Source organism: Moschus berezovskii, chromosome 20 (genome assembly GCF_049115385.1).
Source record: "Moschus berezovskii isolate FMDL1 chromosome 20, NW_MosBer_1.0, whole genome shotgun sequence".
NCBI lineage: Eukaryota > Metazoa > Chordata > Mammalia > Artiodactyla > Moschidae > Moschus > Moschus berezovskii.
In genome coordinates, this window is record NC_142479.1 from 73,527,866 (window position 1) to 73,552,106 (window position 24,241).

A 24,241-nucleotide genomic window follows, 5' to 3' on the forward strand; every position below is an offset into this window, starting at 1 on the left:
CAATCTATTAAGTATTTACGTTGTGCTATGTATTAGACCGGAGAAGGCAATGGCAAGCCACTCCAGTACTCTTGCCTAGAAAATCCCATGGACAGAGGAGCCTGGTGGGCTGCAGTCCATGGGGTCGCTACTAGTCAGACACGACTGAGCGACTTCACTTTCACTTTTCACTTTCATGTATTGGAGAAGGAAATGGCAACCCACTCCAGTGTTCTTGCCTGGAGAATCCCAGGGATGGCGGAGCCTCGTGGGCTGCCGTCTATGGGGTCACACAGAGTCAGACACGGCTGACGGAAGTGACTTGGCAGCAGCAGCAGCAGCAGCATGTATTAGACATTTAGCATTAAATTAAGCAAAGGAGACTCATCTATACGCCAGATAGTGAGCTTCCACAGGGCACTTCTGGTTCTGTGCTGACTGGAGGCAGTAACGACTGACTGGCTATGGCTATCAGCACCCACGATACCTTAGAGGCAGAAAGGGCGTGCTCCTTTTTCAGAAGGTTGACGTCAGCGTCATACTTGGTTTGTAACAGTTTCAGGTTTTGCTCATAATCACTGACGAGACGGTCTTTCTCTTTATGCAGTGTGTTGCACCTAGAAGCACCCAGAGAATGAAACACACTTGCACTGTATTTATGATCAACCTCTAAAATGGAATTTTTTAGCCAGTCAAATCCAAATGCATTATCTTTCAATACATCAAACAGGTAAGCACATTTTTATCAAGTGTTTTTAAACAGTATGCTTCTTACATTCAACGGTACTTTAAAAATTTAACAAACAGCAGCATTTAGACTGGAAACCCCCCAAGGTTAAACGCACAAGTTTTTCATTTTACCAGGTAACTTACAGAGTTAACGTCAGCTTTTATAGCCACACCTGAGAGCTGTCTGACCTCGGACAATACCTTGCCTTCACTTCTTGTAATTCATTACATGTTATCTGGTAACATCTCTCCATTTCCAGTTTGTCTTGAATTAATTTCTGTTTCTGTAAATTACTGTTCTCTGCTTCTCCAGTCAGCTGCTGGACACGGGACTCCAGTTCTTTGATCATCTGGTTCTAAAAGAATAGGTCATTGTTAGGAAAGTCTCTGACTTTATAACAATTCTGCATCATTAAGCAACCCGAAGAAAAATGCAAGGGATTAGAGAGAAGAATACCAAAAAAAAGTACCATTAACCATACTAATAAAAACCAAACCAACCTCTAAATTAACTGTCTTTTATTTAAAAAAAGAAAAAGGAGTGCTTTCTACCACGAAAGACAGGCCCACATGTTTGTACACTTTTAGCCTCTCATTCATTCAATGAGTGGGTATTCGTTCACTGGAACAGCACCATTCTGATCCGGGGATATAAGCTTAAGTGCATGCATGCTAAGTCGCTTCACTCATGTCCAACTATTTGCAATGCTATTGACCATAGCCCGCCAGGCTCCTCTGTCCATGGGATTCTTTAGGCAAGATTACTGGAGTGGGTTGCCATTTCCTTCTCCAGGGGATCTTTCTGACTCACGGATTCAACTCACATCTCTTACATCTGCCACACTGGCAAGAGGGTTCTTTACCACGAGTGCGACCTAGGAAGCCCACTATTTACATTAACACCCTCCCAAAAAAGTCTGACAAAATATGTACAAGAGGTACATGTGGTAAATTACAGACCTCTTGACGAAAGAATGAGAAAAATCAAAGAACTAAATAAATGGAGAGATAGCCCATGTTCATGGATAGGAAGACTCAGTAATGCAATGTTGGTTATTCCCAACTTGGTCTATAGATTTAATGCAACAACAATTAAAACCCCAGAAAATTATTTTAAGGAGATGGATAAACTGCTCTTCCAGTTTACGTGGAGAGACAAAAGGCACAAACGACCCAAAGCAGAACTGAAAGAGGAGAGCACAGCGGGAGACTGACATTGCCGACGCCGAGACTCAGTGCAGGACACAGTCACCGAAGAGCTGCGGCTGCAGAGCAAGAGACAAGCAGGTCAGCGGGGCAGGACACAGAGCCCAGGGACAGAGCCAGAGCAAGAGACAGGACACAGAGCCCAGAGACAGAGCCAGAGCAAAAGACAAGCAGGTCAACGGGGCAGGACGCAGAGCCCAGGGACAGAGCCAGAGCAAGAGACAGGACACAGAGCCCAGAGACAGAGCCAGAGCAAAAGACAAGCAGGTCAACGGGGCAGGACGCAGAGCCCAGGGACAGAGCCAGAGCAAGAGACAGGACACAGAGCCCAGAGACAGAGCCAGAGCAAAAGACAAGCAGGTCAACGGGGCAGGACGCAGAGCCCAGGGACAGAGCCCAGAGCAAAAGACAACCAGGTCAGCGGGGCAGGACACAGGGGCCAGGGACAGACCCCAGAGCAAAAGACAACCAGGTCAGCGGAGCAGGACACAGAGGCCAGGCACAGACCCCAGAGGAAAAGACAACCAGGTCAGCGGGGCAGGACACAGAGGCCAGAAACAGACCCCAGAGCAAAAGACAACCAGGTCAGCGGGGCAGGACACAGAGGCCAGAGACAGACCCCAGAGCAAAAGACAACCAGGTCAGCGGGGCAGGACACAGAGGCCAGGGACAGACCCCAGAGCAAAAGACAACCAGGTCAGCGGGGCAGGACACAGAGGCCAGGGACAGACCCCAGAGGAAAAGACAACCAGGTCAGCGGGGCAGGACACAGAGGCCAGGGACAGACCCCAGAGCAAAAGACAACCAGGTCAGCGGGGCAGGACACAGCCCAGAGACAGACCCCGGAGCAAAAGACAACCAGGTCAGCGGGGCAGGACACAGAGGCCAGAAACAGACCCCAGAGCAAAAGACAACCAGGTCAGCGGGGCAGGACACAGAGGCCAGAGACAGACCCCAGAGGAAAAGACAACCAGGTCAGCGGGGCAGGACACAGAGGCCAGGGACACACCCCCATGAACACAGTCTGATTTTTCACAAAGGAACAAAAGCAGTACAAATGGAGCAAAGACAGTGTCTTCAACAAATGGTACTGGAACAACTGGACAACCAATGCAAGAAAAAAAAAAAGGAATCTAGACACAGATCTTACAAACCAACTCAAAAGACATCACAGACCTAAATCAAAACCACAAAAATCCTAGAAAATAACATAGGGAAAACCTGAATTATCTTAAGTTTGGCAAGGACTTTTTAGATACAACATCCATGGCACAATGCATTAAAGAAATAATTGACAAGTTGGACTTTATTAAGATTAAAATTTTCTATTCCACAAAAGACAGTATGTATTAAGAGAATATGAACATAAGCCACAGATGGGGAAAAAATACTTGCAAAAGACACATCTGATGAAGGACTGTCATCCAAAACATACAAAGAACTGCTACAATTCAACAATAGTAAAATAAGAGCCTAATTTGAAAATGGGTTAAAGACTTAGACACCCTACCAGAGAAGATGTACAGCTGATGCACAAGCGTAGGAGAGGATGTCGTATCACCTGTCACCGTATATCACGGAAATGCAGATCAAAAACAGCAGTGAGACATCACTCTGCACCCATCAGAACATGACAACAAATGCTGGCGAGGGTGTGGAGCAACAGGAACTCTCACTAACTCCCGGCAGGAATGCAAAGTAGCACATCCAGCCTGGAAGACAGTTTGGCAGCTTCTCAGAAAACACACTCTTTTCATACAATCCAGGAATCACGCTGCTTGGTATTTGCCCAAATGAGTTAAAAATTGTGTCCATATGAAATCCCGCACACAGGTGTACAGCAGCTTTGTCCTCACCACTGACAAAAAGCAATGAAGACGCCCTTCAGGAGGCGAACGGATAAACAGCAGTGCGTGTTTGGGACGGTGTTCCGCACTAAGGGGAAATGAGCTCTCAGACCCTGAAGAGGAGCAGATGAGACCTCCATGCACACTAGGAAGCAGAAGAAACCAACTGGAAAAGTCTACATCCTGTACGACTCCAATGACATGATTTTCTGGAGACAACTGCCAGGGGCCGGGCGAGGAGGAAAGATGAGTAGGTGGAGACGGGGGATTTTTAGGGCAGTGGAAATACTACGCCTAATACCATAACGTTAGGTCACTCCGTGGCATTATGCCTTTGTCCACGTCCACAGAACACTAACCCCGAGACTCGACTCTGCCGTTAAGAGCTGGACTCTGGGAGATGGCACACTCTGGTGGGGGTGTCCGGGGTGGTGGGCTCTGCCTGTCAGCAGTAGGGACAGGGCTTATGGGAATCCACCTTCCCCTCAATTCTGCTGTGAACAAAACAGCTCTAAAAAAGCCACGTCTACAGAAAGCAGGCCCTAGAACCATTCCCTAGCACCAACCTCATTTTCTCTGGCTCTAACTGATTTTGGAAATAAATTTTCTGTATAATGTCCATGCTAATTCCAACATACAAAGATCAAATTGTCAAAGACTTACTTACCCTGAGAGTCCCCCGGCAATTAATTCAAATACTCTATGTTTAGCACAACCGATAGATAATAAATAAATAGACCAAAATGGGCCAAAACAATCCGGTTGGCGCTGCCCGTGAAGGCCGGCACTAGGTTAGGGTGCCCCGGTGCCGTGCCAGACAGAACAGGTACCAGGGGGAGACAAGCGCTGGAAGCGATGAGAGGATTCGGGGGCGGAGAAACAGGATGGCAGTCAGTCAAACTGCAAAGACCAGGAAAGAGGGATGAAGAAACAGCAGGAGGAACGAAGCAAAAAATAAGCAGGCTTAACACGAAGACAGGATGGTTCCGCCACGAAGCCGCACACGCTGAGTGCCTGCGTGACACCTGGCTGGGGAAGCCTGCTTGGTTTCTGGTGCAAGGGTGCTACTAAAGACGTCCCGACTGTACAGCCAAGGGTCACACGAACTGAAAGCGTGGCTTCCGTATTAAGATCTGCACTTACTGAACAGATACTTCTACATACGCTGGTACAAACTCTCTGATTCAAGAAGCAAAATGTATGATCACACTCACTCGACTATTTATATTTACTATGTTTATTTTTAAAAGCATTTTCTTAACAATTAGACAAAATAAAGCAAACAAAGTATCAGTAAACAAAAAGAAAGTTAAAACTTATGTCAGGGGAAACCCTACATTCAGATATGAAATACCTTAATAACATTTGGCCAAAATAATCTTTTTTTTTTTAATGAATACAAAGACCTGAGGGGACACAAAATAGTGGAAACCTCAAAACAGGGCCAAAAGTTACACAGATAAAAAGATGCTGATGTCGAGTCATATTTTTCAGGCTGTAACAAACAGGGGGACTCCACGCTTTTTAACTGCAGAATCAGAGAGGAACAGACAGATTACCTTGGGCTTCCCACACTGTGGCCTCAGAGGGGGCACTCGGAACACGAGGCTGGAGTTTGTGAAGGGACATGGCTTGTAGGCAGGAGTTATAATGGGCATGAGGTTAGCAACTCAAGGTCTCAGTCGTGGGGAAACAAGACAACCTGTGTATGTGGGACATGGAACAAGAGGAGAACGGGGGAGCGACCGGTAGCCACTGGACAGACCCGGAATGCGGCGACAATGGCCTGAGCCTGAGCGGTAGCTGTGGAAACAGAAGGGGACGCAGCAGCTCCAAGCAAACTCCCAGAGAAGTAACCGTGTGACTATTACAGCACTATGTGCGGGAAACGAGAAGCAGCAAAAATCACAGATCTTTCAGGTCAAAAAGCAAACACCCCAAGAGAAGTGGCACATGGGAATTTAGAGGAGGGTTGTGAAAGGGTATTATTCTGTGAGGAAATACAGACATTATTTTCAGCAAGTTAAGTACTAGGAAATTATAAAATATCTGATGGGCTTTCAGTTATATAACCGATAGAATAAGAAATGCTAGAATTTTACATACAAACTTTTTGTGAAATCCTCTAGGAGTCAAAAATTAGAAAGGGTTAGTAATCAGCAACTATTTATAAAGTCCAAAGTTCAACTCCTATGGCAAAAAGAGCAACACATCTTATTTCATAAAATTCTTCTTGAAATATATATACAAAATGCACAAATCTTAAACATATATTTTTATAATTTGTCACTTGAAAATAGCCATGAACCACTGGTGGTGATGTTTTAGTCACTAAGTCGTGTCCAACCCTTGTGACCCTATGGATTATAGCCTACCAGGTCCATGGGATTTCCCAGGCAAGAACACTGGAGTGGGTTGCCATTTCCTTCTCCAGGGGATCTTCTGCACCCAGGGATCAAACTTGTGTCTCCTGTACTGCAAGCAGATTCTTTACCACTGGGCCACCAGGGAAGCCACGCCACGAGCCAGTACAAGAGGTTAGCACAGGGACTGCTCAGATGCCTTATTGCATATCCTTATGCTTCTTGTTTAAAAAAGGTAACCGCTATTCTGATGTCTGTCACAAAAAAAAACTTTGTCTTTTGCTGAACTTTCTGTAGATAAATTCAGAGCGTATGTTCCCTTTTGGGTCAGGCATAGCACACGTCTGAGAGAGCTGTCACCCATGGCACGGGGTGTAGCAGTCTTTTCAGTTCTATTCAGTGTTCCATGGGATACACCTAAAATAATTTACCCATTTTACTGACTGGCTGGTTGTTTTCAGTGTTCGGTTATTAACAACAATGCTGCTGAGAACATTTTCACACACATTTTATGGGGCACGTATTCACCCATTTCTTTTGGTTGGACATTCTGCAGTGAAAATGCTGAGTCATAGGTGATTTGAAAACTATGAGCAGGCAAAAACTTGAAAGCGAATGCTTGTAATAGCCAGATGTTTGCAATGCCAAAAGCAGGTGTGACCAAGATGTCCTTGGATAGATACGGGGATAAACAATGCTAATCCATATAACTGAATATTATTCAGCAATAAAAAGAGATGAGCTACAAAGCCATACAAAGACATGAAGAAACCATACATGTGTAAATCTTAATGAAAGAAGCCAGTCTGAAAAGGCTACATACTGTACGATTCCAATTACATGATATTTTGGAATAGAAACTATGCAAAAAATGATGCTTTACATTCAGTTAAGGCGATCAGTGGTTGCCAGAGATCCTAGAGGGGGGCACAGGGGAACAGGATGAAGCACACGTGAATTCACGGCAGTGAAAGCGCTGCCTGTGAAACCACAACGTGCGACCAGACGCATCTGCCAAAACCCACGGAGTTTTAAAGCACAAAGGGTGAGCTTTACGCAAACTTAAAAAATAGTAGTTTGGGATCCCAAGAAGAAATACAGGCTGTGAAAAGAGAATCTCGTGATATCACAAATATGTAAAAAACCTCACTGAAGGGGTGGCAGGAAAGGTGAGGACCTGAGCGAGTCTGGAACTCGCGGCACCTGAGACCAGAGGCAATAAGAACCGCACGTGCGCCCTCCTCTGGTCGGCAGGCTTGGTCCTGTGGGGACACGGATTAACAACCCTGATTATACCATGTCTGCGCAGTGAGACTGAACAGTCAGAAAGGGAGCGGAGGGTGATGGAGGCCACACTGCCACTGTCAGACCGACAATTTACGGAAGAGAAGAAACGGTGAGACGGACCCACGTGGGAAAGGTTTAGGGCTACAGACACCAGTGAGAGAGTACGCTTAGCTTAACACAGATGCAGCTGGTTACCTGTGCTAAGGTTCATCAATGTGCCTATGCACACAGGCTTGTACACACACAGAAACCCCGTCTGGTGAGAGGACAGCAAAGAAACAACAGCCCCTCAGTCACGAGCACTCCCGGAAAGCACAGCATTCTCCCGTCCTCCACAGTGCCGCGGGAGGTCAGAGGGGCCCAGGGGCCTCCTGGAGAATCTCCCAGTGGCTGAAGCTAGAGCCACTTAAGTGACAAAATGAAGGAATAAGGGATTATAACCCAGAACATAAATAATATCCACACCGATGAACGTAAATTGTTCAATAAATTAACAAATGAGGGTGACGAGACAGATTTCCCTGCAGAGAAACTCCCAGTAATTCACAGATTCCCCTCCCGTGAGTACAGAGAGCAACCCCGCCCTCTGTACACACAGGCTACTCATGGGAACCTTCTTCCCAAGAGGGCAGGGTGGACAGGCAGGAGGACGCCTTCATGGGGGAGAAGCCAACATGCACCCGCAGCTGGCAACCAGGCTAACGTCCACAGGTGTGGCCACGAGCAGCACGTGCCCCTGATGTGATGTGGAGACCAGCAGTTTACTTCCATGACCTACTGCGTGAGCCCATAACCCCCTCTCACATGAGAACAGGAGGTGGGTGCCCTGCAGGATTCCTGACCAGTCCTCACAACTGCCGAGGTCATGGGACAGAAGGGGCGTCGGAGACACTGTCACAGCCCAAAGGAGCCTACGGAGGAAACGGAACGTGGCGTCTGGATGAGGTCCTGGAAAAGAAGGAGGACACTAGGGAAGGTGAAGGAAAACGGAGCCAGCTACGGAGTCTGGTTTATTAGGGCGTCCTGCTCACTCGCTGACTGTAACAGTACACCAAAGTGACGGAAGATGTCGCAAAGTGGGAGCCGGGGCGGGGTGCACGGGAACTCTGCCACCTCCCAGACTTCCCGCAACTCTAGAACCCTCTGAAAAATAAAATCCATTTGTTTAAATGGCAATCCTACTCAAAATAATCAACTGATGCTGTTCAGCATATTATTCTTTAACACTGTGAGGCTGGAAGAGAAACGTGGCCGGCAGCTGTGCAATGATGGACCCAGCCACGCTGGAGAGCGACAAGCTGCTCCTCTGGTTCACGCTCCGACTGACACTGGTGGTTAACGTCAGAGGTTAACACAAAGCGTCACGTGCCCAAGGCCTCTGATACTCTTAAACTCAATCCAGGTCCATGGATAGCACTTCGAGTGTCAGGGGCTTTGAATGGAAAAACACAGCTCATCTCCATTCCCAGTCCCCGGACTGGCCTTCACATTTCCCTTCAACTGTGAGTAGTCAACCACCAATTAAGGATGAGCACTGCCTGTGAACACGGGAGCACAGACGGTTTACGGGCCATTCCGTGTGGCGCCGTCTCTGACGCTGTTTCAGCCGGTTCAGTGCTCAGGCGCGTCCGACTCTGCGACCCCACGGCTGCAGCACGCCAGGCCTCCCTGTCCTTCACCACCTCCCAGAGCTCGCTCAAACTCATGCCCATTGAGTCAGTGATGCCGTCCAATCATCTCATCCTCTGCCGTCCCCTTCTCCTTCTGCCTTCAATCTTTCCCAGCATCAGGGTCTTTTCCGATGAGTCAGCTCTTCATATTAGGTGGCCAAAGTATTGGAGTTTCAGCTTCAGCATCAGTCTTTCCAGTGAATATTCAGGACTGATCTCCTTTAGAATGGACTGGTTGGATCTCCTTGCAGTTTAAGGGACTCTCAAGAGTCTTCTCCAACACCACAGTTCAAAAGCATCAATTCTTCAGCACTCAGCCTTCTAATATTGTTTACCCCCATCATTATTCATAAGTCACAACACTTATTAGGCCCACTACTCAATCATGATATTTATTGCATTCATTTAGATGCATATGTATTACTTTATTATGACTCTGATTTATTAATATTTTGATGACTGTAACTATATAATTTATTTGTCATCTTATATAATTTTATTAAACTGTCAAGTACTATTCTGAGAGGGATGCATAAACTTCACAAGATGGCCAGAGGCATCCGTGCTAAAGAGAGGGGTAAAGATTCTGCTAAGAAAGCCTAAAATCTCAACAAAACCACTCCCAGACCTTGTGTGTCTAAACCCCTGATATGAAGAGAGCCCTACATTTTACAGCTGTCACCTCCCCAAGCATCTAAGAACACTGCTACCATTTTCGTATTTATAAGTTCTAACAAGTCGTTCTAAAAATCCAGTGTTTCCATGTTTAATTGTTAGTTTCACACAAGGAGACCCCTGCCAATACCAAAAGACACAGGTCTAATCATCTGTACAAATGCCTGCTTACAAAAAAATGGAACAGGGAAAACAATAAGGCCCAATTAAAAAAAGAAGAGAGCTTGAAAGAACCAAACGCAGGAGCTAATTCTCAGTGACAGTTTCGTCTTTCATCTTAAGCCGCGCCTTGAACTCTACCTTGTTTAATTATTAAATCAGGAGCAGCTCAGCAAGATCTGTCGAGTTTTGATGATTCTTAAATTCAACCCTGCTGACAGACCCTGTCCATTCTTCTCTATATTTTACTGTTACCTAATGACAAGGTCTGAATGCTAATTTTTAAATTCAACTTTCATTAAAAATAGAAGGCAGTTTCTCTAACAGTAAACTCCTGGCCCCAAAATATGACTTTAGTTTGCACCCCAAATTTATAAAAATTAAAAATTCCAATGTGAAAGCTATTACTCTCTTAATGTTATCTAACTAATGAGAAATAACAGTGCAGTAAACATTGTAGGCAATTAATATGTTTCATAAATTTCAACCCTACAATTACTTAATATATTCACATTTGTGAAAATTTAGGAGGCTGAGATGACAAAAATGTATTTCAGATAGAAATTTGGCTTTTGTTCACGGCCTTGAATATCACCCTTGTACTGATTCTCCAGAAAACAGATCCCTGACCTTGCCGAGGCAAGCTGGTCCGTGTCAGGTGTCCCTGCCCCACCAGGGAGCGGCCCCCGCAGCGGCAGTGCTCACCCTCCACAGACCCCAGGCCCAGCCGCCTGCCCCCCGCACCGCACCCACGGCCCTGGGTCCCCAGCCCCCTTGCATCTGTCCTCGGAGCCAAGTTTGTTCTCTGCACATAGCGAGACAGACACACTAGGAGAAACGCTCAGATGGAACCACTCTGATGTGCTCAGTCCACTACAAATGCAATGCAAGGTGCCAAAACTTCAGGGGGACTGCACACTTTAAAACAGGTGAATCTTACAATATACTAATTATAATCATACACCAATAATGCTATTTTTTTAAAGGATCAATCACAAGGTTTTCCCTGATCTGTGCCCTGACAAAGTCTCCTTCCACGTTGCTCTCTGCTCACGGGGCCCCATCCCTAAGGCTGTCTGCTCTGCGCTGAACTGGGCTGCGTGTCCCAGCTTTGGCATTTCTGCACTGGCTGTTCCTTCTGCCTGAAATTCCGGAAGACGGCGGAGCAACACTAGGAGGTGAATGTGCTGGAAAGCGTGGCCCTAAGACAGTGCCCAGGTGAAGACCCAGGCGGTTTCAAACTTCAGCAAATATCTTTGATTTTATGCGTTAAGTGTTACTCCAGTATGGCCAAGTGTGAGTATTTGGGCATTATTTGCGCCCTTTGTATTTTTCATTTTTCTTTAATTCCAAGAAATTAATTCACATTATTTCTTCAAAACGATCTCTGCTTCCTACTCCGTGGTCTCATTCCATGTTTCTGTCTCCGGGTCCTGTCTTCCTAGCCTCCGCTCCGAGAGAGTTTTCCATTCTGATATTAGTGGTGGTGGTTCTGTTTTAGCTGCTAAGTTGTATCTGATTCTTGTGACCGTGTGGACTAGGAACCCACCGGGCTCCTCTGTCTATAGGATTCTCCAGGCAAGAATACTGGAGTGGGTTGCCATTTCCTTCTCCAGGGGATCTTCCTGACCCAGGAATTGAACCCAGGTCTCCTGCATTGCAGGCAGATTCTTAACCAACTGAGCTACAAGGGAAGCCCATTCTGATCTTACTCTAATTTTTTAGTAGATTTCCTTCTGCTGTATTTATTGTACTGTTTCTAATTGTATCTATTACACTTTAAATTTTGATTATTATTTTTCATACCCAGTATTATCATTTGGAAATACTCTAAAATGGTCCGATGTTACAACCAAGGCTAGAGGAACTCCCTGGTGAACCAGCAGTTAGGACCCGGCCTCCCAGAGCGGCGGCCGGAGTTTGATCCCTGGTCAGGGAAATAGACCCTGCATGCTGCAACTAAGTATCCTGCAATCTAAAGGTTTGGCACAGCCAAATAATATAAAGTTTTAGAAGTTTTCTTATGGGACATTTCAAACATACACGAAAGGATGAGGAATCGTATAATAAATTCACTGTCGTCTTCACCCAATTCCACATCCAGCTGCTTCCTAAACTGCCCAGCACTCTACCTGCTGAAGCCCCCCCGGCATCCCCTTCTCCAGAGGGGATGGCAGGACAAGCCCCAGGCCCCTGGAAGATCCACGTGGAACTTTTTGCTGCTTAGGTTCCTTCCAGGCCGACTCAGGGTTCTGCTTTCTTGACCCGGCTGGATCAGGGTCAGCCCACCCCTCACCTGGCCCAACCCCAGACTGTCACCACTCTCCCCTCCTCCGTCCTGGTGGTTACAGCTGCATCTCTGTGGGAGGGGATGGAGGCCTGCATCACGCTCAACCTGCTGTCTTCAAGCAAACAGCCACTAACTTCCTAAACTGAGTACCTGCTTGTGTACACAGGTCTCCTGATTAATGTTCTTGTATGTTACAGCTATCTATTGAGCACTTGTTACATAGTTTATGTATATTAACGTATTTAATATTCCCAGCAACAGACATTACACTTCACTCCTGCTCTTACCCTGTCTGACGGATGAGGACACTGAACACCGTAGGAGCTGGCACAGCACAAGGGCTATTAAGGACCTGGAACAGGAGCCCGAGACCTACAGCCCAGCTCCATATCCCTGTGGGTGCTGCGTCCCACTCCTCCCGCCCTCTGAAACGGGCCCTTCAGCTAGTCTGGGGTCTCCAAGACACGCCGAGGTAACAGACTCTGGCTCGAACTCCACAGCTTTAAATCCAAGGAGGCACTCTGGACAAGCCAGCTGACCGTGCTCATGCTGAGGATGCAGGGTCGACACGCCACAAAGTCAGATCACGAATCAGGGACAAGGAAGACGAGGTTCACCTGCCTCAGACGGGAGGCCCTGGGCCCAGGTGCCCCTCAGCCCACCTCCCCCAGGGCAGGCAGCCGAGCCTCGAGGGCGGAGACCCACCCTCTGCAAGCAGAGACGCAGCGACGGGCTCTGGGGGCCCTCCATCCTCGCTAGGAGGACGCGCCTGGGCTCCTGCTGTGTACTCTGGTGGCCACCCTCTGAATCCTCAGGAAGGGGACTTCGGAGTTACCCACGGGGCATCTGTGTCTGTTCCCTCAGTCAAGACAGAGCGACTACGAAAGTCTGCCTTCTGCTGGCCACACTGCTCCACCTCCCGATCTGACTGTCTTCCCACGGGCATTACAGCCACACTGCTACACCTCCCGATCTGACTGTCTTCCCATGGGCATTACAGCCACACTGCTCCACCTCCCGATCTGACTGTCTTCCCACGGGCATTACAGCCACACTGCTCCATCTCCCGATCTGTCTTCCCACGGGCATTACAGCCACACTGCTCCACCTCCCGATCTGACTGTCTTCCCATGGGCATTACAGCCACACTGCTACACCTCCCGATCTGACTGTCTTCCCATGAGCATTACAGCCACACTGCTCCACCTCCCAATCTGACTGTCTTCCCATGGGCATTACAGTCACACTGCTCTACCTCCCGATCTGATTGTCTTCACATGAGCATTACAGCCACACTGCTCCGCCTCCTGATCTGACTGTCTTCCCACGGGCATTAGTCACACTGCTCCACCTCCCGATCTGACTGTCTTCCCACGGGCATTAGTCACACTGCTCCACCTCCCAATCTGACTGTCTTCCCACAGGCATTACAGCCACACTGCTCCACCTCCTGATCTGACTGTCTTCCCACGGGCATTACAGCCACACTGCTCCACCTCCCGATCTGACTGTCTTACCATGGGCATTACAGTCACACTGCTCCACCTCCTGATCTGACTGTCTTCACATGAGCATTACAGCCACACTGCTACACCTCCCGATCTGACTGTCTTCCCATGAGCATTATAGCCACACTGCTCCACCTCCTGATCTGACTGTCTTCACATGAGCATTACAGCCACACTGCTCCACCTCCCAATCTGACTGTCTTCCCACAGGCATTACAGCCACACTGCTCCACCTCCTGATCTGACTGTCTTCACATGAGCATTACAGCCACACTGCTCCACCTCCCAATCTGACTGTCTTCCCACAGGCATTACAGCCACACTGCTCCACCTCCTGATCTGACTGTCTTCACATGAGCATTACAGCCACACTGCTCCGCCTCCTGATCTGACTGTCTTCCCAAGGGCATTACACATTTCCAGAAAAACAACCAAGTCTTCAGTCAAAAAGACTGAAACAAATACATAAAACAGAAAGGAAAAAAGTAAAGAAATTACCTCTAGGCTGAAAGTCAGTGGAAAAAAAAAAACAAGAAAGATTTATAAAGGTTTGCAGGGGTACAAAAAAAGAGAAGTGACAACAAACGATCCCAAGGGAAATCTCACGGCCACTGGAAGAGGCCACACACTGCCACGTGTAAGTCTGTGTCGGGAAGGAAGGTGAGGGGTTTTAACTCCACAACACACTTGCCAGGCACTGCCCGTTCTGGAAGCAGGGAAGCACGAGGGCAGGGAGATGAAGAGGGCAGTTCATTAAGCGACAAGACCAGGAAGTGCGATGTACCGTGGACTGCGTCTGAGCCATGTATTCACCCTCCATTTTGTTCAGCCGCACGTTTGTGTCCTCGAGCAATTCTTGAATATTTTCAGTATGTCGCTTTTGAAGTTCAAACTTTTCCTTTTCCATTTCTGCCACAGCGCTGTGGAGCTACAGAGGGGAAGAATCGACTCTTTCAGCACTATTACAGAATGGACTATTCTTTAATTCAGAAAAAAAGTTTTCCTATATTTCTCTGTTTATTTATATGGTGACTTGAACAACAAAATATATAAAATATTCGAAGTAAAGATTCATGTAAAGAACATGATTAAGAAACAATTTTTTGTTTACTTTCCTGAATTGAAAATTTTATTGGATAAACAAACATTAAAGGGGATTATCCACCTCAGGCAGAAATAGTAAATAAATCAGATAAAACAATGCATCAGGTGAACAGCACCAGGATTAGCCTGATACCAGAAAACAAAAGTATTTATAATATTGTTATCAATTAGGATTTCTATCTCACAGAAGTTTCATCTTATTTGCATGAAATCTTACACAAGAGTAATGTTCAAAATGCTTTATCCTTCACCCTGACTCCCAAGAAGAAACTATGTTTATCCACTCCGTAAACTACACTAAGTAGACACAAAGTGGCAGGTGTGAACCAAAGCGCGCTCTCAGGAGAGCTGCATACTCCATGCCTTTGTGCGTACTGGCCATCTTAATGAAGACTCTACATATGCTGACGTGGTGAGATGCGAAAATACGGGTGCGACTAAGGGAAGGAAGCCAATTTTCAAGGAGCAGCCCCTAAGGAAGTGGAAAACCCAGGCGGCAAGCCTCGTGGGCATTTGTCCACCAGTCTTCACAGGCGGGGAATTCGGAATCTAGTTCTGCTGTTCACCTGTCTTCATGGGTGGAGAATTCAGAATCTAGTTCCTGTCCTCTGCACCCAGCCCAGGCTCACAGATCTGAAGCCTGATGGAGCTCAGGATTTCTAGGAATAGTTATTCCAGTGTCTGGCATTTATATATACATTTAATCAAGTTAAAATAAGTTATAATTTATATACTTTTACAGATACTTCAGAGTGTTTTCCAATTACTGCTGGCCTGGTTTTAAGAGGATGGGAGTCTTGAGTGAAGTGTTAAATAACAAAATGTGTACTTGCAGCAGCCAGAAAAAAGACATTCCAACTTTACAGAAAAGGTAAAAGCACACAAATGAACATGACCCTAGAAGAACGCTCCGTCTGCCCTCTGGACAGGGGCCCTCCTCACATGGCCCTGGAGCCACGGCCCCAGGACATAGCCGCCCGGCGTTGGCTCCAACCGCTCCACAGGGCCCAGGAAAATGCCCAAACTTGACCCACTGGGAGACGGTCAGCAGGAAGAGTTCACTGAAGACCTTCACAGCTGACTTACTCAAAACAAGTAACGTGTTTCATTTCTTGTGAGTACATATTATAATTTCAACCAATGGTGAAGAGCTCCTAAGTGAAAGTACTATATGCCTGCATGGGTGCTCAGTCCTAGCTGACTCTGTGACCCCAGGGACTGTAGCCTGCCAGGCTCCTCTGTCCATGGGATTCTCCAGGCAAGAACACTGGACTGGGCTGCCATGCCCTCCTCCAGGGGACCTTCCCAACCCAGGGATTGAACCCACATCTGCACTGCAGGCAGATTCTTCATCGCTGAGCCACAGGGAAGCCCGAAAGTAGTTACTATGGGTGACTAGGTAAGACTTTTATGAAACATAATAAGTATTTTTTACATCATTCTTGGCTTTGCTAAACTTAACGAAAATGTTTTTCTTAATTAAATGCTCCATCCACAACTGATTTTGTGTACATCAAAAACAAATTTATACTACAACTATTGTGTCATCTGAGATTTCAGAAAAGAAATGATCCAGGGGCTTACATCCAAAATTTGAACAATTTAACTCCCCACAATTATCCTGCTATTATATCCCTATGAATTCTGCTCAAAGTCTGTTAGTTGACAAAAATTCAGAGCCTTAATTAAATCCAAGAATTGTTAAAAGTAACTTGTCTAAATGAAAACTAGCTTATAAACCACTAAACTTCTAGAAAAAAGTATGCCAAAACACGACAGTTATTTCTAGATAGTCTAGAACACTGTTACTTTTATTTTTTCAAACTCTTCTTTATATTTTGTGAACACCCATTATTTTATAATTAAATAGGTTACGTTAAAGTATAACCCTTTATATTTTTCCATCACTATTTTTTGTAGCTTACCTTTTTCTCCCAATCATTATTCAGAGATTCGGTACTCTGCTCACATATCTTTTTTAACTCTGCAATCTGGTTGTCTTTGGTCTCTCTGATAACCTGACCTTCACGGACGAGGGTCTGAACTGTCAAAAATGACGAAAACGTAATTAAACCAATTCTAGCTGCCACGTAAGAGCCCAGCGACAATAAGCAAAGTGCGCCAGCGAGCAGATCGTCCACCTTCCTCCGTCCTCTCCACTGTCCCCCAAACCTCGCTTCCTCCCTCCTCCTTTCCAGGTCCGCCTCCGCAGCCTCGGTGAGCCCCCAGTCAGCGGGCACGGTGTGCTGGCCCCCGGGACTCGCCTGCAGGGTGTCCGCCGCTGCTCTGCAGGGCCCTTTCCCCGTGCAGATGCTGCACCGCTACCCTCAGACTTTAACTCCCCGTTCCCCCCGCCGAGACAGAGACCCAAAGCCTGTGACACGGGAAACGGCGCCTCAGGTCGGACTGCTTCCTGGCCGGATCTTCAGCCACGTCCGTGTGTTTAAACTCGCAAACACGCCAAGCTACCTGTAGATCACGTCCTTTCATCCTCTTGCCCAGAGGCGCCCACCCATCCACCTGGAGTGCCCTCCTGCCTCTGAAACACCATGCACTCCATCAGTCTCAGTTCCAGTCCCCCTCCTCCAGGAACCAACCAGTCTCCTCCTCTTGCAGGGGCAGAAAGACACTCCTCTCTAGGCCCAGGGAACCTCCGAGATTTCTACATTAAGTCCCTTATTACATTGTATGCTATAATAGTTTATTTGCTTCTTCACTGAGGAGAAAGCTATTTCAACTTTTTATCTACAGAGCAAAAGACTTGCACCTAGGCAAGCACCCCAAACGCTGTGTGCTAAGCCCACAGACAAAGAAACCCACCGCTCCAGTCTGCTGCGGCTCCTGGGTGCATTAAAGTTACTGGGAATGAAGCAAAACATGCTCTAAATTACATAAAACATTTCCCTTATAAAGCATTCAAATTTCTATCTTCTTTTTTAAAAGTGATTTAAACTGTCATTGATTCGAGTGAAAACTGTTCAACATATTCATGTCATCTGGATGCAAAATGAATTCAGTTGTGTATTTGCTTGAAAGTAGTATTTTCTTCGGAGAAGGCAATGTTACTCTTGCCTGGAAAATCCCATGGATGGAGGAGCCCGGTGGGCTACAGTCCATGGAGTCGCTAGGGGTCGGACATGACTGAGCGACTTCACTTTCACTTTTCACTTTCACACATGGAGAAGGAAATGGCAACCCACTCCAGTGTTCTTGCCTGGAGAATCCCAGGGACGGGGGAGCCTGGTGGGCTTCCGTCTATGGGGTCACACAGAGTCGGACACGACTGAAGTGACTTAGCAGCAGCAGCAGCAGTATTTTCTCAGCCTTCTTCAGTTCAGTTCAGTCGCTCAGTCGTGTCCGACTCTCCGTGACCCCATAGCCTTCTTAATATGTTCTTATTCACTTACTGGAAGACAGGAAAATTTTCATAAACATTTACACAGAAATTTCTTTCACTTTTATATCTCAACGATGCAGCAGATAAGTGAGAAGGAGAAGAGTCCAAGTTAACCTGATGCTGTTGTTAAGTCGCTCAGACGCGTCTGACTCTTTGCGACTTCATGGACTGCAGCACGCCAGGCTTCCCTGTCCTTCACTTTCTCCCGGAGTTTGCTCAAACTCATGCCCATTGAGTCAATGGTGCCATCCAACCATCTCAACCTTCTCCTTCTGCCCTCAACCTTTTCCGGCCTCAGGGTCTTTTCCATTGAGTCTGCTCTTCACATCAGGTGGCCAAATTATTGGAGCTTCAGCATCAGTCCTTCCAATGAATTCCAATAAAAAAGGTTTTTTAAGTGTAAGTCACTCAGTTGTGTCCAACTCCTTGTGACCCCATGGAGTATAGCCCTCCAGGCTCCTCTGTCCATGGAACTCTACAGGCAAGAATACTGGAGTGGGTAGCCATTCCCTTCTCCAGGGGATCTTCCCGACCCAGGGGTCGAACCCGGGTCTCCTGCATTGCAGGCGGATTCTTTACCATCTGAGCCACCAAGATTCTGGGTTGATTTCCTTTAGGACTGTCTGATCTCCTTACAGTCCAAAAGACTCTTCTCCAGCACCACAGCTCAAAAGCATCAATTCTTTGGCGCTCAGCCTTCTTTACGGTGCAACTCTCACATCTGTACATGACTACTGGAAAAAACACAGCCTTGACTATAAGGACCTTTGTCGGCAAAATGGCGTCTCTGCTTTTCAACACACTGTCTAGGTTTATCACAGCTTTCTTCCCAAGGAGCAAGTGTCTTGTACTTCTGTGGCTGCAGTCACCATCTACAGTGATTTTGGAGCACCCCCCAAAATAAACTCTGTCACCATCTCCACTTTTCCGCCTTCTATTTGCCATGGAGTGATGGGACCAGAGGCCGGCATCTTATAGTTTCTTGAATGTTAAATTTTAAGCCAGCTTTCTCACTCTCTCTTTCAGTCTCATCAACAGACTCTTTAGTTCCTCTCTGCTTTCTGCCATCAGGGTGGCATCATCTGAATATCTGAGGCTGTTGATATTTCCTCCAGCAATCTTGATTCCAGATTGTGAGTCATGGAGCCCAGTATTTCGCATGATGTACTCTGCATACAATTTAACTAAGCAGGGTGACAATATATACACTTGTCGTACTCCTTCTCCAATGTTGAACCAGTCCATTGTTCCCTGTCTGGTTCTAACTGTTGCTTCTTAACCACCATACAGGTTTCTCAGGAGACAGGAAAGGTGGTCTGGCACTCCCATCTCTTTAAGAATTTTCCACAGTTTGCTGTGATCTGCACAAAGGCTTTAGCATAGTCAGTGAAGCAGAAGTAGATGTTTTTCTGGAACTTCCTTGCTTTTTCTATGACCCAGTGGATGCTGGCAGTTTGATCTCTGGTTCCTCTGCCTTTTTTCAGCCCAGCTTGTCCATCTGGAAGTTCTCGGTTTACGTACTACTGAAGCCTGGCTTGAAGGCTTTTGAACACACCCTTGCTAGCACATGAAATGAGCGCAACCGTGTGGCAATTTGAACATTCTTTGAATGTTTAAAGTGCCTGGTTTGAATCAGAGTAAAAACAAAAACCTAGAAATAGATTTTAAATATGTGTAGCCACTGATGTTTGGAGTGGTTCCATGACAGACTCTCCACTTTCTTCTTACTATTCCCTGACATCAGATCATTCACAAATCCTGCAGAGTTTCTTTTTCACTCTCCCCACTCCCACTGCTATTATTGAGATATTCTGGGTCCTCATCATCTTACACGTGACATTATGGAGGCATAGCGTCCTTGAGTTGAGGAGATTTTATATCCATTACATCTCCAGTCGCACTGCTTTATGAGTAGGAGGCTTGCCGATGGGCCACAGCAGATGCTGAAGAGCAGGTTTCCTGAGAAGGAAGATCTCTCCCCTCTCTCCCCCTCCCCCCTCTCTCCCCCTCCCCCCTCTCTCCCTCTCTCTCTCCCTCCCTCTCTCTCCCCCCTCCCCCCTCCCTTCAGCTCTCTCCCCCTCCCCCTCTATCCCTTCCCCCTTCCTCCTCTCTCTTCCCCTTCTTTCTCCCCCTCCCCTTTCCCTCCCCCTCCCTCCCCCTCTCCCTCCCCCTCCCTCTCCCTCCCTCCCTGTCTCTCCCCCTCCCTCTCTCTCCCCCTCCCTCTCTCCTCTCTCTCCCCCTCCCCCTCTATCCCTTCCCTCCTTCCTCCTCCCCCTCCCCCCTCCCCCTCCCCCTCTCTCCCCCTCCCTCTTCCTCCGTCTCTCTCCCTCCTTCTCTCTCTTTCTCCCTCCTCTACCCCATTCTGCCTCTATTATAACAGACTGGGAATCAGCTCCACCATATTACCATGCTATTCCACCCCAAATATGCAGTCCTAAAACGCACCTCTCTAAAAACATTCCCTGCCTCTCCAGCAGCTACGGGACAAACTTAAAATCTCTAATCTGAAATTCAAGGTCATGCTCACATGACGCCAAGTCACCTATCTCAGTCTCTGTGGGTCTCTCTCTTGAGGATCTCCACGCTAGACAAATGGTTTTGCATCATCCTTTCCAGTTTACAAACATCAGCATTCCCACCCCAGTACCTGGAACTCTCTTTGCAACTAACTAAATCTTACAAAACTTTTAAAGTTCTTTCCCCCTCCCCAAATATTTCCAACACTCTCCCTAAGACTGTCCACTACATTTCAATGTTTTGACCTAGAGTCACAATCAATTTAACACTGGATTTCCTGTTTTCTTTTCCTTCGCAATGAAAGTATAAATGAGGAATACTTTTTAAATGTTCTGTCCATCACAGTATAGCATATACTGTAAAGCATAAAGTAGACATTTAATGGAATGAATTTTTATTAGACCAAGACGAATAATTGCTCTAGACTCCCTTAGTGGAAGCCAGTAAGTTCTGTTCTAAGACTGATCTATGGCCATTCCAGTCCAATGAAGAGGGAGAGGATTAACAAAGAGTAATAGTTACAGACTCTTCTAAACCTTTAACCAAACCAACCACCATTGCTACCACACACACACACACACACGTGTTTCTTAAGTCATACAGAAGTTCACAACAAAGGAAACCCATACAAACTTTCCTATCTCATACTATTAAACTGTCCTTTATAGAAGCACTAAAATAAAGTAGAAATGTTACTAAAGGGTTTATGTAACAATATACAAACTGTCCTTTACAGAAGCACTAAAATGAAGTAGAAATGTTACTAAAGGGTTTATGCAACAATACACATCACCTTTCTTCTCAAGTTTTCTATACAAACTCTCCTATCTCACACTATTACACTGTCCTTTACAGAAGCACTAAAATAGAGTAGAAATGTCACTAAAGGGTTTATGCGACAATACACAACATCACCTTTCTTCTCAAGTTTTCTGATAGTCTCCTCAGTTTCATTTTGTTTCTTTTTGTATAAAGTTTTCATTTCTTCTATTTCATTATTCTTTCTTTCTAAAATCTGCAAACAAATTTAAAATATTTTAGTACACTATATTATTTTACGTATGGAACACATAATTTTTTAAAAAGAGCACAGTATTTTTTAAGTCTATCTCAGCTAATCTTGTAAGTGGCTTCCCAAAAGAAAGATAAAAAAATTATATTTCAGAGCATTGGCAAAACATTAAATACACTATAATAATTGATTACTGAAAGAAATATTCTGTTTCAACTTTTCATGTACCAATCCTTAAGGAGATTGTAAATACTAAATTAGCTGATTCTCTAAAATATGACTCACAGGTGACGCTGTCACCAGGTTGCAGAGAGAAGCATCGGAAACCTGACATGTTGACACAGTGCAATCCCCTCCCAGAACTGAGACAGGTGCCTGCAGACAAGTACACCCTGAACCCCCACCAGGGTCCTTCCGTCACTTCCACGCACAATAACAAGCACACCCAGACACACAGGAAAGTGGGGTGGAACAGACTTCTTTTACATTTAGTTCTGCTCTTGGGAATCAAAAAACTCAGCTCAAAGTATGTCCAAAATTGTATGAATATTTTACATCATTAATTTATACTCTCAAAAGTTTTTAAATGGATCATTAAATACTTCTAAATACATCCAATACTTTTTAAAAAATTGGAGAAAAACCAAGTATAGGAAAGTTAGCAAGCAGGGTAAAGAAATGTCTAACCAAGGGGAGAAAGGAAAACCGAATTGAGGCAGAAGCATGAATATCCACTTTTCTCATGGCTGAGGTATATTCCTATACACGCAAGTTCAATTTCTGAAAACTAACTTTTTCTTGTATTACCAGCATCTTACTTCACCTTTCATTGTTTTGGTCCCACCTCTAAGAACAACTGATAAATAAATAAATGAGCCAGTTTGATCTCCACGTCCATTAAGAAGCAGAACAGGAAAAGAATGTGTGCAAAGACATGAACACTTTCAATTTTATTCCTCCCCAATTCCTAACACATAGAAAATGCCATACATGCAACAAACTGATGCATATACTTTCCAAATCTGGCGTGAAGTCAAAGGCTTTATTTATATTTTACCTGGCATTTCAAACTAGCTGCACCGCTTTCTTTTTTCATGCAGAATTTATTTAAAAAGAGAAATTCCTGGAAAGGATTCTACTATTAAATGTTTTTCTTAGAACAAAGCTTTGCAACGGACATACCGAAAAACCTATTTCAAACTCTATTACCATGATTTTTCCAAATATATTTCTATATTTATTTATATTACACATCAATATTTTATACAATAGGTTCTATTTTCAATTTAGACATGTATTATGCTCTATTGAAATTACGAGATTATATTACTGAATCTCTAACATATTGATGACAGAGAACTGCTTTTATCTAACCATGTATACTTAGGTAAAATTCTAGTAAGAACACAAAGCAATATTTGCCTTTAAAGTCTGAATGGAAAAGAGGAAAGTCAAGGAAAAGGATTCAATAGCTTTTCTCTCATTTTCAATCAGTGGTTTCCCTCTTGTTGGTTTGCAAGAAGGTGAGCCCAATACATGCCTGACTAAACACTACTAGATCTCCAGCTTTAAGAAAGCGGGGCAGGAAGGGAAGAAAGCAGGTTACGTGATGCTCTGGCCTCCACTCCCTCCCTCCAGCTCTGTCACTTCACTCTGGGGAGCAGCATCCCAGGCTTAGTTTTGAAACAGACAATGCCAAGTTTCTATGTGGATCAATTTTCATGAGTTTCAAATTCATATATTAAAATTATATATCACTACATTTTTAAAATCAATACTAAAATATACAATTTTAATGTATAATAACTATTGATAGATGACTTTTGCTGTGCCCATTAAGAAGAAAAATTATACTTTAAAGTACAAATTGAAATACTGAAAGGCAAAAATTCCAACGAGCTACTGAAAGAAAGCCAACATTGACCTCACAGTGCATCCAGTCTACACCAAAGAGAACCAAATTCAAGATTTCTTTATAAATTAGAAAGGAAACTGCAACTGCCAGAAGACTGAAAGAATATTAGACCAAAATAAACTTTAGTATTTACAGTTGATGTTTCATTTCACCTGTAATGAGAAGCAATGATAGAATGTAAAGGACTGTAAGAAGAAATAAAGGAGAACTTGAAGATCATGTAAACTATAAGGAGTCACATAAATACATTCGTTTAGCAAATGAAGTTTAAAGATCAGCTTTGCTAGGATATTAATTTAGCAAGTCCTGTTTATATGTTAGACTCTCATAAGCCCATAAATATCGTAAGTGGATGGATGGTCATGAGACCAAGAATATTTCAAATACTCAGTTCTGAAACAATAATAAGCTGTTCACACCCTACCTTCTGAACGTCAGCATCGTGTTTCTGCTGCAACTTAAGTTTCTCTTCATGATATTTAGCTTCCATCAGCTTTGTTTTCATCTCCAACTTCAAGGAAAATATTTTAAAGGTGTTATTAGTTTACTTTTCCATTTTGCAAAAGTCCACAATTAAAATAAA

At 45.2% G+C, this 24,241-nt stretch overlaps 1 protein-coding gene across 9 annotated transcripts in view; it reads right to left on the reverse strand.

Annotated features, from left to right (window-relative positions):
* CEP112 (centrosomal protein 112) overlaps positions 1–24,241 on the reverse strand; it is a 323,150-nt gene that overhangs the window by 238,990 nt on the left and 59,919 nt on the right. For 7 of the 9 annotated variants that reach the window (XM_055408770.2, XM_055408774.2, XM_055408772.2 and 4 more), the window contains 6 exons: positions 24,083–24,169; positions 21,647–21,746; positions 16,743–16,861; positions 14,498–14,641; positions 910–1,064; positions 467–596 (listed from right to left, as the gene is read on the reverse strand). The exons of 1 other annotated variant lie outside the window; for it this stretch is intronic. In XM_055408770.2, the coding sequence (XP_055264745.2) occupies positions 467–596; positions 910–1,064; positions 14,498–14,641; positions 16,743–16,861; positions 21,647–21,746; positions 24,083–24,169 (735 nt within the window). Of the gene's footprint in view, positions 1–466; positions 597–909; positions 1,065–14,497; positions 14,642–16,742; positions 16,862–21,646; positions 21,747–24,082; positions 24,170–24,241 lie in introns of those variants that run through there. One more of the 9 variants, XM_088829416.1, reaches the window with a different exon arrangement.